The sequence below is a fragment of the Egretta garzetta genome, unplaced genomic scaffold (genome assembly GCF_000687185.1).
Source record: "Egretta garzetta isolate BGI_Z169 unplaced genomic scaffold, ASM68718v1 scaffold10, whole genome shotgun sequence".
In the NCBI taxonomy this organism is placed as follows: Eukaryota; Metazoa; Chordata; class Aves; order Pelecaniformes; family Ardeidae; genus Egretta; species Egretta garzetta.
This window is the reverse complement of record NW_009258268.1, coordinates 1593075-1609925: the sequence shown is the minus strand read 5'-3', so window position 1 is coordinate 1609925 and position 16851 is coordinate 1593075. Positions and strand designations below refer to the sequence as shown.

Here is a 16851-nt window from a genome sequence, read left to right as displayed (position 1 = left end):
TTCTACTGCTAAGGTATTTCTAAAAAATAACTTAATTTGAAGTTACCCATTCATTTTCTGTTATGTCCAGACCCTGCTAGACATTTATTTTTTATTATTATTATATTTAATTATTATTTTTATTAGCAGTTTCACGGCTCTCTAATACCTTAACCGTCATGTATTTATATGATCTGCAACTCTCTTCCATCCAAAAAAAGTGATAAAGATTTGAAGTATAAAATAACCATGTGTTCATTCTTCCTCCAAGATGAAAGTATTCTTTTATTCAAATATCTGAATGTCTAATCAATATTTGTAATTCTGATAAAATTATGATATAGTTTACTATAAGTTGACAGAACTGATGGGATCATAGATCTAGTACTAGATTAAAAAAGTGAAAAAATTAGTAAATGTATAATCTACGATACAAGAATAGCTAAGAAGGATTAACCATAATAAAAAAGCATAAAGAACTTGAATCATAAGTCAGGAATTATTAGTACAATATAAATGTTGCTGTCTCATTTTGCTTTTATAGTAAAGGAAAAAAGTGTTTTATTTTTACAGTACAGATGATTGCCCTGGTTTTGGCTGGGATAGAGTTAATTTTCTTCCTAGTAGCTGGCATAGTGCTGTGTTTTGGACTTCGTATGGGAATAATGTTGATACCACACTGATGCTTTGGTTGTTGCTGAGCAGTGCTTATACCAGTCAAGGATGTTTTCAGCTTCCCATGCTCTGCCAGGTGCACAAGAAGCTGGGAGGGGGCCCAACCGTGACAGCTGACCCCAACTGCCCAAAGGGGTATCCCACACCATATGACGTCATGCTCAGGGTATAAACTGGGGGAAGAAGAAGGGGGGACTTTCAGAGCGGAGGCATTTGTCTTCCCAAGTCACCATTAGGTGCGATAGAGCCCTGCTTTCCTAGAGATGGCTGAGCACCTGCCTGCCCATTGGAAGCAGGGAGTTAAGTCTTTGCTTTGCTTGTGTATGTGGCTTTTGCTTTCCCTATTAACCTGTCTTTATCTCAACCCACGAGTTTTCTCACTTTCACTCTTCTGATTCTGTCCCCCATTCCATTGTGGGGGGTGCAAGTGAGCAGCTGTGTGGGGCTGAGCTGCCAGCTGGGGTTAAACCATGACAATAATGTTGTGAAAATAACTACAAGTTAAAAATAAAGCAGCCCCAATTAAAAATTCAGCCTATTTATCACTTACTTGCTTTAGGAGCAATGGCATTTGAACCCCACCAGTTTTGTCAGATATTGTCTAATTTTTGTGTGCAAGGTGACTTTGATTTTCGTAAACAGGTATTCTGACCAGTATTTTATTTTTGTGTTTCACTTACATATTGGCATGTTAAATAGATTGAATTAAATAGTAAATATAGGTTCTGACCTCCAAACGGTTTAGCAGCATTGGTGTATTGCCTGTTGATAAACCATGCCTTCTTGTATCATTTGTGCAAGACCTTGCACAGTGCAATATGAGTCCTGAGTGGGAACCAAGGACACCTGTACCATAAAAATTAAAACAATATTTGCCCAAAAGCTTGAGAATAGTTTAAGAGAGGTTCTTGTTAACAAGATAATGAATTTTAACCTTGTGATTCCTTAGGGCATAGTTACTCCCAGTTGGCTAAAATACTATCCATGCTCACTTACTCCCTTGCTCCCCGGCTTGCAGTAGCTTTCAAGCAGAGAGCTTTTTTCTCTCTGAAGAATTAGAAGAGGTCACTGAAGCATGGAGGGGCTTTTTGCTAATGCAGCTGATGGTAGTTTTCAGAAGGCATCTTCCACAGCGGGGAGGTGAGGTTGCAATTGTGGCACTGTGCTGGGCCGGTGGGCTCCATTTCTCAGCCCAGGGCCTGGGAAAGGAGGCAGTGATGGTGTGAGGACAGTTCTTTGGGCTCTAGCCTATACGTTGCTGGGACCAACCAGAGGAAGAAGACAAAGAAAAGGAGGTAGTGGCAGGGGTGGACTGGTAGCACAGTCTGTCGGGATTGGGCTGTAAACATTCATTCTGCTTCCAGGACTTTGAGCTGCTCCTGTGCCTTCGGAGCCTGGGAAGAGAGGGGATTTGACTCTTCTGTGGCTTTGAGAACCTGTAGTCACTGTTAACTGTCAGCCACTTCTTTTCCACAGATCAGTTTTAGCTTGAATCGTCAGCCAGGCCATTGCCCTCGCCCATTCCTCATAGGCTACTACCATGTCTTTCAGCATGGCCCAGCCCATCCACCACCCTGTACTCTGCCCCTTGAGGAAGTCAAGTTGCTGAGTTCCAGCATGATCCAACCACCATCCTCTCTCTTACCTCCATTCTTCCCACCCCACAGTCCTACCTCAACTTACTGCTCACAAGTAAGATCCTTTCTGTCCTGGGTATGGATTAGCTTATATCTTACAACGCAACCCAGCTACCCTCTCCCCAGGTGCTGGTCCCCTGGTGGTCTGCAAAGTTGGTAGCTACCTGTTAGGCTATGCTTTGTGAAGAAAGAGGCAGGTTGGTATAATTAGGATATATTCTGCTATGAGAATAGGGTGAGCTGAACTGTCTTAACAGGTTCAGGACTCTCTCTATACTGCTGACTTGCTGAATCATTTGTATGAAATGCCTTTCTTCAGCGTCAGCCTGTGGCTTCTGTAGTTGCCCACAGCATTAGCCACTCCTCTGCTTACTGGTGAGACAGGAATTTTCTCATGTAAAGCTGGGATGCGAAAAGGTGGATGAACTGCTTTCTCAGTATTTTCCTGGTACTATTTTTCACTATTGGTATCCAATTTAAAGGTTACGGACAGCTTCCCAGAGATGGATGTTAAGGGCCTGCAGTAAGAAAACACAACTCTTTTTCAGGCCACTTTTATGCAGGGGAAGGAAAAGGTGCATGTGCAGCGAGAGATCCTGCTACACCTGAATTAGCAGAGCAAAATCTGAGCCTAATTCTTTTTAATTATATGCAGTCTCTTGGGATCGTAGGAGGTGGAGAGGTAGGTGGATAGGAAACCTTTATATAGCTAAAACATCTCCTGGCGTAGGGGATTGTCATTCCCATGCATGGCGGTATATAGAGGAGCACAGAAATGAAGCTTATAGACATCATAGGGCAGGCGTGGAAAATAGAGGTGCTGCAGTTGTTTCTGAAAATGTGGTTAACGACGCCAGAGAGATGTAGTAAATCTGGAGGAAATTGTGGTTTAGTTTTAGGTGAAATAACTCTACCATTGAGTCCGTGCTTTCTACCAGAGTACGTTTTCAGTACTTGAAAAATGCAGCAAACTGTGTGGGTTGTACGCTGCGCCTTCCTGTGCTTTTGCTCTTCCACCTGTGTTTATGGGGCGATCTACATTGAAATCGGCTGATTTTTTGATCTGTTAGAGGAGAACTATGTTCCAGTATATTCAGTGTGCTTTTAAAATGAGTGAATCATAACCATACTGTGTTCTGTCCTCACCATTAAATTCACAGGAGAGATGCCAGACAGGAGACAGCTCAGCCACATCCCTCATACAGGTTTCAGTGTATTTGTATCCCCTGTAGAAGAAATGAAAGAACCGAACTTGGTGGCATTCATGGATTTTCTGGTGACCCACACTTTTTTTCTTGCTTTTTTCTTGTTTTTTTTCCTTTTTTCTTTTTTCCCCAGAAGGGGGAAAAGAAGGTCTAGGACTGTGTGGCACCTCCCTTCTTCAGGTAATAGGTAATAGAAGACAAGCTGCAAGAATGGCTTGTTTGGGTTTTTAACTGCAAGGAGGCTTGAAAAATACTCTGCCTAGGTGGACACTACAAAAGTACACAGCTCACCATTGTCGTGAATTTTTCAGCGTATGGCATGTCATTGGGGGAAGAGGTACACCATGCCCACAGTCTAGCCATGCTAGTTTTCTCCCCCGTCAGGAAGTTTTGCACTTAACATTTCACGAAGATGAACTGAGTATCAGGGCTCCAGACAAAATAGAAAGAGGATAATCTGCCCTATTTATTGATTGTATAAAAGGTCGTGTTCGTTTGTTCCTAATTTTTGTAGAAAGAGCCTTTGGATTTCTGCAAAACTGCCTTATAGCAGATGACTATTTGGAACAGAAAATTAGGTGGCTTCAGTTGTGTGAAGCACCTGTGCTTGCCTGTGGGTGGAATAGCTCAGTGGTGGGTGAAGGAAGGGAAGGGCCTCCATCCTGGGGGGTTCCGTGGGCCTCCCAAAGGCAGTGTGGTCAGCCAGTAGTGAGGGAGCGCTTGTGAGGAGAGAGCTTGGAGGTGTTTGACAATTGAGAAGCATCTTCTCTTGACGGTCTCCCAGTGGATGGACTTCAGAGGGTATTATAAACTGTCTGGAATTAACAGTGTGGTTTCAGGAGATCACTGAGGCAATCTAAGTTGGCAAAGTGCTGCACACAACAGCCTTACCTGCCATGGTTTCACACTCGCATGGCTGCTTTTGAGGTGTGCTGGTGGGTTTTTTTGACTCTGTTTCTGAAACATAGCAGAAAACCTGATATTACCAAGAAGAGGTAAACGGTTTTCTTCCTGAGTCAATGTGAGAATGAGGTGGGGGAAGAGGAACTGTCGTTTTGAATTGACTGAACTGAGTCCTAAAACTCTTATCTTGTGCCTAGCATGACTGGTGAGAAAATACTTTAAGAAACAGGAGAAGAAGCTGGCTTGATTTTTATGCCTGGTATTAAAGCACAGAAGAAGGAAAATTGGGTAAATGAGAAGTGCACATACAGTAACACAGATGGTGTATGCAAAGGAGCAAAGGAAGGGCAAAAGCTAGTAGTAGCAGACTAGTTGTGTAGGTGCTACACTAGCAAAAAAATACACTTACTTTAGCCAGAAAAGAGGGTGAAGTCAGGGAGGAAAAGCAAATGAGATGTTTATAATCCAGACTCTTTTCATTAGTATACAAAACTAGAACAGCCAGTGCTGAATGTGTAACCAGATATAGAGGCAGCGGAAACATGGTCAAATAGCATTCATGGCCTGAACACAAATACTGAAAATTATGCAGAAAATTACTAAGGTGTCGTGAATGAAGTAGCACCATGTAAAGAAACAAACAGTAGCATGGACACAGTAGAATTTGTTTGGTCAAAATCAGTTTGGGAAGGAATTACAAAAGACCTGTTGTAGACCTCTAACTTAGGATTTATATACAGACAATGTAATAACAATATTATGAGAGAGGAATACTGTAGGAATAATAACATTATAGGTAGGCTATGTATTAGGCCAGATTTATATTTAGCACAAATGATATTATAATGATGTGGTATTTCTGTACATGACAGTCAATACTTTTCTTATCAAAAGAGTAATTCAGAACAGAAATTGTGTTATTTTGGACTTGTAAGGAATTGCTGACCTTATAGAAAACCTGATTGTTTAAAAAGTGAAGACAAAACATGAACTGGGTTAACTTGGTTTAAGTTAAATGGGATGATAAAAAGTCAGTAACAAATTTTTTAAGGCAAGCATTTGTTAAATTAGGACAACTTGTTAGTGAACATAGGTGAGATCTACTGGAGGTTTAAACAGAAAAAAGGTTCGACTTGAATCCCAAGTAAAGGAAAATAAGAATTGTGGGAAATTACCGAATCCTTCTAGCAGAGAACCTTTTCCTGTAAGGGATATTGGTAGAGAAAAGGTAGATTATCAAAGGAAGTCACTTCTTGGAAGTTGTAGTGGAACAAGAACTGAAAGTATTAAGCCAGATTAGAATTTACTTAAAAGTTCTTAAGAGTTAAAGCAGTTAGTGAAAGTTTCTTTAGACATATGAATAAATTGAGGAAGAAGAAATTCTGTTGTATAGGGAGGGTGGCTTTGAATTAGAGCGGCGCCTTTTGGTTAAAAGCTAAATAAACCTTTGTACACTTCTCAGTAAGAAAAGTAGCAGAGTGGGGACAGCAACAGGATGATGAATGGGAACAAGGTGATGGGAACATGACTATGGTTGAGGTGGAAATTCAAGACAGAAACAAATTCCAAGTGAATAAGGATGTGAAATTGCAGTGTACCAGCTCCATTGGAGTAACTGCCTATGTACCAGTTCTTTCCCTTTTAAGTTACTTGCAAAAGCTTGCCATATCTAATAAACATTGTATACATGTAGTGTACTTGGCTCTTCATTGCCTAAGAGGTGAAGTGCAAATCTTTGAGAAACAGACTGTTTTATAGCTTTATTTTTAAAGTAAAGTTAATTTAGATTACGTTGAACTTAAAAAAAAAATTAATACTGTAGATTTTTCTTTTTTACGTAAAATATTAAGGAACATATTCTGATCCCAGAAGTTGCTGTTTCCACTGTGTATGCCCTGGAGCTCATTGAACCTTTCTGTGAGTAGATTTAGCTTACTGGGAAAAAAAAAAAAAAATCTATCCCTGCTTCCTCTTCCTCTTATCCTCCCCCATCTTTTTAAACTGCGTTTGTTTCCTGTCAGATTAGTGAGTTAAACTGGCTTATGGCGAGGACCAAGAAGTGCCAGATTTGGTGCAAGATAAGCCGCTAGGAGCAGGAAAAAGCCCTTGAGGTCAGCAGGAGCAATGGCGAGTTGTCTTACGGGTGCCTGGCCTTTGAATTCCGTGTTAGTGCAGCAGAGCTTGCACGTTGCTCTCGGAGGGGCTGTTGTTCAGTGTAACGGATTTTTTGTTTGGTTTAGCATTCTGTCTGCAAAAATACATAATCTTCACAAACCTCCTTAAAATGAACATTTGGTGGACAGCAAAAATCCTTGCAGCAGGAGTTGTATCATGCAACTGATACTATTTTGCAGCACTTCCCCTAACCTTTGCAATGTTCAAATTAAATTCTGGTTTTCACCTAATGCAGGTAAGAGCACTAGTACAGATCCAGTATAAATTGTTTCACTGCTGTGTCCTCTTACTCTGTACTCTTGCTTTACTCAAAGTTTGCTAGCTCTTGACAGAACTGTACAAGGTTGTTTTAGAGAGAATTTCTTACTCTCTTCAGTGCGGTTGGGCTTCAGGATATGCTTTCCTTCATGTCTGGACTTAATTGTAGATAATTTTGGAGGGAAAACCTTTTCCTTACTTTAGGAAACCCTGCATATTGGTGGCATCTGGTCATTGTACTGAGCAATCAATCAATCACTAGATAAAAAGGGGGAGAAATGAAAGATACAGAAAATAAATTACCTAAACAGAATGCCACCGAATAACTTCCCCACCCCCACCCCTTCTAAAGAATTTAATGTCCGAGATAGCGGTTGTTCGCAGCCCTGTGAACTGGACTAGAAATGGAAAAGAAGTTGTGAGAAGGGGCTTACTGGGACCCTGTTCTTCCTTCCCTCCTGACACGTTAATAAAAGTAATGCACACTTATCAGAGGCGATCGGGCCCCTGTAATGATCCTTAATTCCAAACTTCCTTTCTTTTGTAGAGCCTGGTGAGAGTTGTAAGCACTCCCTGACACTGCCCAGGAAGTGGTACTTTTCTTCAGGACCATCTTGCTAATACAGTTTATATTTGTTATGCTTTGATTTTTGTTTCATAGTAGGAAATGCTTTCCAAGAACTTCTGATCATGGATTTTTCCACTCTTATTTTTTGTTGTTGCTAATACTCTTAGGAAATTGCCAGCATTTTGGACCAAGCCATTGCTTGTGACAGAGACTTTACATTATAGGCTAAAATACCAAGAAATAATAGGATACCTATAAAAAATTAGAAATGGCACTGTCAAGTTAAAAAAGGAGAAGAATAAAGCTCTAGTCTGAAATCACTGTATTGACTGCTGGTAAAAATAACAGCAAAGTCTCTGACAGCTGAAAGAGAAAGAAGGAAAAGCATGTTGCTTTTAAGTTTTTCCCTTTGTTCGTTGGCAGTGTGCCCATACATCCCATTCGGGGCTCTAGAAATGGTTCACTGACTTGAAACTCTGGCTGCTTTTAATTGTGTGGGTTTTATTTGTTTAAGTAATGTGAGGAAAATACTGAGTTAGGTCTCTCAACATTAAATTATCAACTTCACCGATGTTTTTGTCCAACTCTTCAGACAAGTTAAGAGGGATTCAGGTTTTAGATTTATTTTGCTGGTTTCCAAGTGCCATTTTTTCACGATGGCTTTGAATTGTTGTTGCACCCTCAGAGAATTTCACCGTGAGTTGGCTGACAGCATGGTAGTATTCATTTACACAATAAGTCAGATGGCACCAGGTCCATCTATAACATTGAAAAGCTGTTGAGGTGTATTCAAGGAGAGTACTGTGCAAGTAATTTGGAGTGGTTTTTTCAGCATTTTCTGTTGTTAAAAGTGCATGGGGAAAAAAAAAAAGCCAAAAAATGTACATGTGTAGAAGATGTGATTTATGAAAGCATAATTGTTTCATTACTTTGCCTTTTAAATATATTTAAAAAATCCCACTTGTAAATATAGTGCTTTGTTTGGAAATAAAAGTCCTGTTGCTCAAAGTGAAATGAGAAAAATAAAAACATTTTAGAGTACTGATAATGCCCTGGTTTAGGTTGCATTTTAAATTTGCGTAAATTTAGGTTGCATTTTCTTTCTTTTGAAGTAAAGTAGGAGACCTAATGTTATGTGCGTATCAGATGTCAACCTTTTGGCATTTGTTTTACAACAGTGAAACTCAGAAAGGAAAAACACATAAGTCTTGTGGAGACTTAACTATATCTTCATTAAGTTGTAATTCAAAAAAAAGACAAGATCATCCATGCCGTGTTCAAGTATTACTGGGAGATAAGGGGTTATGTTTATCTGCTTGAGGTTCTCCTTGTGATTAGCACCCATCTGTGCTGTCATGATTATCTAGTTTTGGAACATTTAACTGTATGTTTTAGTTTGGGACAAAATACATGTTGTCCAGATCTTTTTCCTTTTAACAAGATTTTTTTCTGGTGGCTGCTGAAGACTGAAGAGGTTTGGATGGACCTAGGTAGGGATGGATTCACACCACAGGAGAATCTTTTGTTTCAGTTGATGAGTGGTGGTGTCTTCTTTGGGCATATTCTGACCTTGGATGTTTCTTCATTGTGACAAAGATCCCCCTAAAGCTATACAGACATTTCAAAGTGGAGGGCTTGCTTGAAATAATACTGCCTTCCTGAATGGCTTGTTTCACTGGTTGATGTAGAATGACTGTCTTCCAGTTGTATTAGTGAGAAAATGTGCATATTTCCTTTTTCATACCTTATATTTTCATTTCAAAAAACAGCCAAGCTTATGATTCAGGGAACAGATACTATATACTTTTTTTCTTGTGTGTGTATGTGTCCCGTACTGTGTTCCCCCTGCCTTTTTAAATAGTACTCAACCTCTCGCCTAGAAAGTCAATTCTGTCTCATGCTTCACACTGTTACAACATTGGGTGGAAGAGCCACATGTAGTAGTGCTGCACAACTAGATAAGCAAAACCAGCCTTTGTCCTAACCAGTGGAGCTGTGTTCTTGCTTACTTTTGGCTGCTGGAAAAATTATAAGCAACTGTGTCCCTCTGTCAGACTGGCATGGGTAGTCTTGCTCTGTTATGGGTGGTTGCTGCTGGGTAGACTGAGAATTCAGCTGGTCTGGTACCTGGGGTTTTTGGAAGCAAAGGTGTGTGTGCTTTTTCATGGTTTCATTAAAATAAGTATCCCCAATTATTTTATGATTTTTAACTTGGTCTATTAGTGCTATGGTACTTTGCAGTGGTGTCCCTCTTTAGAAAGACAGGGAGGAGTTAAGTGACATGGGTTCCCCGAGGTAACTTTGCTGCAGAACTAGGAACTGGAATCCCATTTTCCAGTCTCACCCAGTGTGATTCAGCTCTGGATTAAGACACATGAATCACAGAAAAGTCTAGGTTGGAAGGGACCTCTTGAGATCATCTGGTCCAATCTTCTGCTGAAAGCAGGGCCTTGGATTAGGTTATTCAGTGCCCTGCTAAGTTGAGTCTTAGCTATTTCCAGCAAAGAAAAATATTTCTCTGGGCTTCTCTGTTTAATTCTTCTCATAGTGAGCAACTTCTCCTCATGTCTGGATGGAGTTTCCCCTGAAGCAGCTTGGGCCTGTTGTCTTGTGTCCTGTTTTCCGTGCATCCATGTGAACAGACCAGCTCCCCCTTTGTGTATGAACTGTGAACTCTGTAGGTGTGACTTCTTGTGCTCTGCTAAAATAGTGTCTTGGTGCTGCAGACCTCCCATACCCATAAAATGAATACAGGGAGCCCATCTTGGGGATTGCCATCTGAATTGAACACATTCCCTAGTTGCACTGGTGGCGTAGTAGATGAGTAGAGTGATGCTCGGTTCTTTTTGACGTGACTGAGTGGGATGGCACCTGCAGTGAAGATTCCCTTCTTGACTCCATGGTTTGTCCAAGTGAATGCTGGAGAACAGAGTAAGAATCAGTCAGGATACATTTTTCTCTTTGCTATGAAGAGTTCATGAGCAAAGGAAGAAAACACGTTTCATAACTCTCCTGCAAAAACTACAAGTGTTTGGAAATTTTGTAATATCCTCTGTGAGTCCAACTGATCTCATTTATGTAATGTGTAACTTCTAAAATAAATGTTTAAAAAAAACAGTGTCTGTCATTGTATCTTTTTCCCCAAAAAATTGTCTCATTTGATGATAATTTTATTTAAGAGTTTGATTCATCAGATTTGTCCTGGGATGTAGACTTACTAATGTACATAATTTATTAGGAATGGAGATAAAAATTTTCACGGCATCAAAATCAACAGTGAACTCCTCTTGACTTCAGCTTGTGGGAGATTGTGCTGCTACAGTGTACTATCAAAAGATTTATCAGTATTTATTTCACTTGCCCTAGTGATAATAATTTCCTTTTCTGTGAATGAAAATACAAATCCATACCTAAATCATGCTAACTAGGTAAGATTTTTGGGGTAGTGAACAGAAATTTAGCTGCTCACTAGGGATATTTGAATTGTCTGTTTCAGTGGACTTCTTTCAGAGTGCCTTCCTCCTGCTTCTTGTGCTTGTTGTATCTTTGATTCATTTTCAGAGCAGCAGAGCCATGTCCCAGAAACAAGGAATATGAATTATGGTAATTTTGATAATAAATGAATTAGCTCTGAAGTGAATGTTTGCTCTCTTTCCATTTTGCTAAAAAAGCCTTTTCAGTTCCCAATCCCTGTTAAACAGGGGTTTTAAGAATACAGCATTTTCCCTGCTGCTTACATCTGTAGCATTCATCACAGAAAAGGAAAATGTTACTTCAGTTTTGTCAATACTGAAAATACGTTCTTGTTGCTTGTTAAGTGTTGAATAGTATTTTCAGTGTATCCAGGACTATAATTTGTAGTATTGTCTGCTATAGGTCGCCCAGAGGAAACTGTTACTCAACCTTTATGTGTTCTAGGATAGTAGATAGGATAATTTGTCATGTTGATTATGAATGTAAATATTGTTTTTAAGGCAATGGTAACCAAGAGTATTTTTCCTATTTACAGAGCAAGCTTTACATGGAAGGATTTAGAAGCCTAAAAGAAGGAGAACCAGTGGAATTTACTTTTAAGAAATCTTCCAAAGGCCTTGAATCAATACGGGTAACAGGCCCTGGTGGGAGCCCCTGTTTAGGAAGTGAAAGACGACCCAAAGGGAAGACAGTACAAAAAAGAAAACCAAAGGGAGATAGGTAATTACCTTACTTTGCTATTCCCCCCCTCTTTTTTTTCTTTGTGAGTTTTTATTGAAATTACTTTTTCGGCATTTATTCGTTTGTGAAAGGAAACCCTGCTATGTAAATTTGTCTTTTACATGTAGTCTAGTAGCTTGATTGAACTTATTAAACTGTATCTATACAACTACATAAATCACCCACTTGGTTTTACTTGAGGAAGTTCTATTGAATTAGAGAGAGCCTGCAAAGGAGTGTAATATTATTTTGAAAATATTGCTATTAGACTGAAAAGGGAGGTCAGTCTGAATACAGATGAAATAACACCATGTCTCGGTGAGAATTGTGCATGCTAAAGAGACTATTGTGTGCAGTGGGGTTTTAAACTGTGCATCAGTAGTTTTATACAGAAGAAAGTGTAGGTGGTGCAGTCAGGGTTGAGATGTACATAATTTGATTAATTATATTTTTACTTAGTGAACAGAGTATCAGGTGCTTCCAAAAGTTTTAATGCCTCATGGTCTGAAGAACTGTTGTAATAGTGTTTTACAAATTCCAGGTTAATCTTGAGAGCTGCGCTTCTTTATACACAAGAGCAGCACTCTGACTTGCGCTTCTTTTGCTTTACTTTCTGCCTCTGATGGCTTGAAGAAGTTCTGTAATCCTCTTCACTATGAAGCCACCTGCACCTACTTGCCCAAGGACAGCCCTCCTGCTCAAAAGCTCTTGTATTTAGGTGAATCTCCCTTTTTTCCTCATGGTATTGCCCAGCCCGGTAGCTGTAATGGCTGAGATCAAGAGGAATATATAGTTTGTGAAGGGTCCTAGTAAGAATATCTGAACAGCCAAGTTTTTCCTGCAGTATTTGATGTGTGGCATGATTGAGAGGTGGCTCTCTTCCAATGCAAATTCTGAGGCAAAGAGTAGCTTGGGAAAGAGGGGGTCACCTCAAAAGGCAGTGTAGCCCAGCCTTGAGAAAGGAGGGATCAGAAGCCTTTGCTGGCTACAGATGAACTCCACTTGTCCCCACCTCTGCTAAAAGGCTGCTTTTTTTATTCTCTTTTCTCTTTTTTTTTTTTTTTTTTTTTTTTTTTTAAGGACTGGAGACAACATGATAGTTGTCCCTTTTTCACCTTTGTAAAAGCTAAAGGCCATGAACAAAATTTATTGCTGCTGTAACAGATCAGAGTCCATAACCACAACAAGGAGAGACTTTGTAAGCTAGACAAAGCTTTCTTTTTGATTGCTCACCATATCTGGCCATGTGTTGCATGCAATGGCTGTGAAAAAAATTTTTTTTTTTTTTTTTGAGCTAGGCTTCCAGTATTGTTCTTATTTAAACCATTGGTTTTCCATGGACTGTAATTACCAATCTGTTTAGGGTATTAGCATTGCCATTGTTATTGATGTTTCATATTGCACATGAATGTGGAGAAAGGCACTCCTTGCTTCAAAAACCTTGACATTTAAATGGGCAGATTGTAAGTAGACCAGGAAAAACTACATTTTGAAGAAGAAAGGGATTTGAACAAATGTAGATACCTGTAGTGCACAGTATAGTCAACGCAGAGGAAGCAGTGCTTTCAGAGTGCAATCCATTTCATCCTAGGGAACCATCTAAAATATTGGGCATGAATCTTGCCTTGTGGCTGTTTCTCTTCAGGGACTACAAAGGGAGTCTAGCTCCAGTGCTGTAGATACTTTCCTTATAAGTCTCTAAAGTTAGGTGAGATGAATCGTACTTTCAATGATGTTTTTTGTAGCTAAAGCATAGAAAAAATTGAACAGATATAACCTAAAAAACAGTGCAGACAGGTGATCCATAAGACAATGTACTCTTTCATGTTCACTTGCCTTTAAAGAAGGAAAAATTCAAAATTAAAATTGAATTAATTTGAATATGAAAACGTGGGCAAAAACATCTACCCACTTCTGTCTCAAAATTCTTATGCTTAAGTCATAAGACAGCAAAAAAGTCTGAAACTTGAAATGTCTAAAGTAGCATTAACATTATCACTCAGTGAGGAGCAGTGTCTTTGCTTAAAGGAAAAGTGGGTTTGACTGAATGCGTAGCCACTAAAAAAAGTGCATCTCCAACATGTGTAGTGGAAAATTTCTTGAAGATTGCTGTAGTACTCTGAGAACTGCCTCCATTTATGAGAGCTGATTCCACCTTCTTGTGTTTATCTATTTTCTGCATTATCAGTGTAGCAGTGTGAGGGCCCAGCCTTATGGCATCTTTTTAAATGGATCCCATTTGAATGGATCCCATGATTCTATTAATGGCGCAGGTGGGATTTTAAGGCAGAAGGGAAGACTGACAGAGTTAGAGATAGCAAAAGTGGGATAAAGAAAGGGAAAAGCAGCAATATGTGCAGATAGGGAAAAAAAGAAGTCACAACACTGAGGTTGCCAAATATTGGTGCTTTTTGGTAGATTTTGTGGTGCTTCCACAATAGACTTGGAGTCTCTGTAATTTGCAGAGTTTTGTTGCTGTGGGGACCTTGCTATGATAACATTTCCCCTTCAGCATTACTGTGGGCCACAGTAATTTTATAACATGTGTGGGAAGGCTTTGTAATTGCTGTGGGTGGTGTTGGCTGTGCTAGCACATGCCAGTACGAGGAAGGGAAAGTCTTTTGTGGTCCATGTGAAATGAAGCTGCGGCTCTAAGCAGCCTGCACGCTTTAAGTTCCCAGACCTTACTTTAAGCTATTGCAATACCCATGTGTCTTATGTATATATTTTTTCATAGTCTCTAGAGTAATCTGGGCTAGAGGGGAGGTTTCTAAACAACACTCAGATGGGATTTCCATCTGACAAGTGCTGGGTTCAGAAGTGGTGTATTATGGCAGAGACACACAGTGGCAGTTCTTGGGGCTGATTTCTACCTAGGTAAGCCAGGGGATGAATTTGCAACACATTACACTGCGGCAGATTGCAGCTCCCTTTGTAGGGGCTCTTAACACATGCTGAACAGAGTGCATTTTGCTCAACTTTGACTGTGAGCTGACAAAAAAGTACGCTATGCTGCTCTCTAGGAATGACCGCAGGGAGCTGATGCAGAAAAGATAAAGCACTCTGAATTCACACCTTAATCACCTGCTCAGTAACTTGTAGACAAGTCTGTGAAATCTTGGTTTAGAGTAAAAGAAATGAAATCAGAAGCTAGCCCACCACCTCAGAATAAGGTTTGGAGGAGGGAAAAGGAAGGAAGGAAAAAAAATTATGCTCTTTTGTTTGGTTGGTTTTTCTTTTTTGTTTGTTTGTTTAAATCAAACACTCCAAGTTTGTATGTGGCCTAAATTGAAACCAGGTAAAACATTTTATCAGTTGTAATTTTTATTTAACGTAATTTTTATAAATTTATATAGCTGGGAAAATACTCTTTAGTGCAGTGTATGTTTAAATAAATTTGAGCCACAGACCTTTGGCACAATATTAACAAAGAAGATGCATGATGCTCACAGGACTAGAACCTGGAGTTATCTTTGGGACCTAGAGGTATTATGCAATATCTGCAAATATTCCTAGTAGGAGCTCAAAGTTGGATATTTTTTCAGCAGAGTGTCTGTAGTGCTGTATCTGCTTGGTACTTGCTTCAAGTAGAATATTTCGGGGAGACAAGGAGGATGACAATTTTTTTTTTCTTTTTTGGTTTTGAAGTTTATACACCAAAATGGAAGCAATAAAATAAAGCAAGAAGGAAAGTACAAGGAAGAAATAATTAAGGGTATAGCTCCATCTCCCAGTTCTAAATTATGACATTTCAGTCCTATGCTACCCTCTGCTAACATCACACTTGTGGCAGAGAAGCTTTCTAGCACGTGTGACTTGTATTAGTAAGTGGTTTAGATTTAAACATGTAAAAGTAAGCAGTACGTTGTAAGATTTTTGGCTTTCACATTAAACATTTCACTGACTTCGTTTATAGTGCAGGCCTGCAAGTAAACTGTGAGAGAGGGAGTTGGGAGCTGCTGGAAATGAGGGAGCTTAACAAAGCTTTGCCACTGGATAAATGGTGATGCTGAATTATGTTCTGGGAATATGGCTGGTGGAAATAGCTGTGTATTTCTAGCTCAGTTGGCTAAATAATAATGAGCACTGCAGCATCACTGTAACACTTCAAAAACCTTTTTCCAATGTAGACATCTATGAAGGAGAGACAACTAGAAAGTAAGTGGGTTTATGTTAAGATGTAATAAATGGTGTTCGCCAGTAACTCTTGGACATGACCAAAAGCATAATTTTCAAATAAAGAAAAACATATCTCCAAACCACTGACTGGGTGGAAATACAGCCACTTAGGGAAGGGGGGCTGTAACTAAATAATATACTGAATGATGAACTGTCACTTAAAATTAGTTTGTGTCTGAGTCAAGTGGAAAACGGATTTAATATCTGAAGACATTCTGCAGATGATCTGAACTCAGACTATAATAACAAAATCTTAGAAGTCTTCTTTAAAAGCTCATGATCTGCACAAACAGCCACTAAACCAGTGTGATGCAGGCAGAGATGATGGCATGGTGGAGTGCTGTGGAGGACATTTGGACTAGGAGAGCTAGTTTAGGACAGCAAAGTCACGTGATATACAGTCACTTCAAACTTGAGATCATATCAATTCCATCTCTACTGACTGAATCACACTCAAGTGTATAATTTAATTTTCATAAAAAAGTCTCCTACAGCTCAAGCCAAGCAGATTTTTTTGTGAAGGAGATGTGAATAATGGGAGTGGTATGGGCTGGAAAGGAGACCCCTGAACTAGTACCAAAATGGGAGAAGTTCATAAAAACCGTGCTTAAGAGACAGGTGGGGCTGAGTTGGATGGGGAAAGCCTGTCAGAGTCCCTTTGCCCAAGAGCTGGGAGGCAAGAGCCAGGCTGGCGGTCACCGCACACCACTACGACACAGGGGGCACGTCCGCTCCTGCCCTGGGGACCTGGTCCCAAACAGCACTGGGGTAAAATGGGGGTCAGACGAAGCAAGGGTGCCTAGCCATCCAGAGAAACAGATGAAAAGTTGAGGGAGTTCTAGTTCTTGGCACAAAATGGTGTCAGCATGTCGCTGTCAAAGGGCTGAATTTTCCTGCTTTTCTCCGAGGTAGGTCGCGTTCGCAGTTCTGCCATTTTCAAAGAGGAAGCTGGCACAGAATTAATGCAGAAATTGCATGGTTTTTACACTGATTTCTAAAAATACAGCCTTGCAAAAGGACCTTACTCAAGGGTGGTGTTTCAGAAAGTAAAATGTGAACACCTCCTCCTCCCTGACAC

At 39.9% G+C, this 16851-nt stretch overlaps 1 protein-coding gene across 2 annotated transcripts in view; it reads left to right on the top strand.

Moving 5' to 3' along the window:
* The window catches only part of LIN28B (lin-28 homolog B), an 89155-nt gene that overhangs the window by 37560 nt on the left and 34744 nt on the right, over positions 1 to 16851 (top strand). For both annotated transcript variants that reach the window (XM_035888824.1, XM_035888817.1), the window contains exon 3: positions 11410 to 11594. In XM_035888824.1, coding sequence (XP_035744717.1) covers positions 11410 to 11594 — 185 coding nt within the window. The remainder of the gene's footprint in view (positions 1 to 11409; positions 11595 to 16851) is intronic.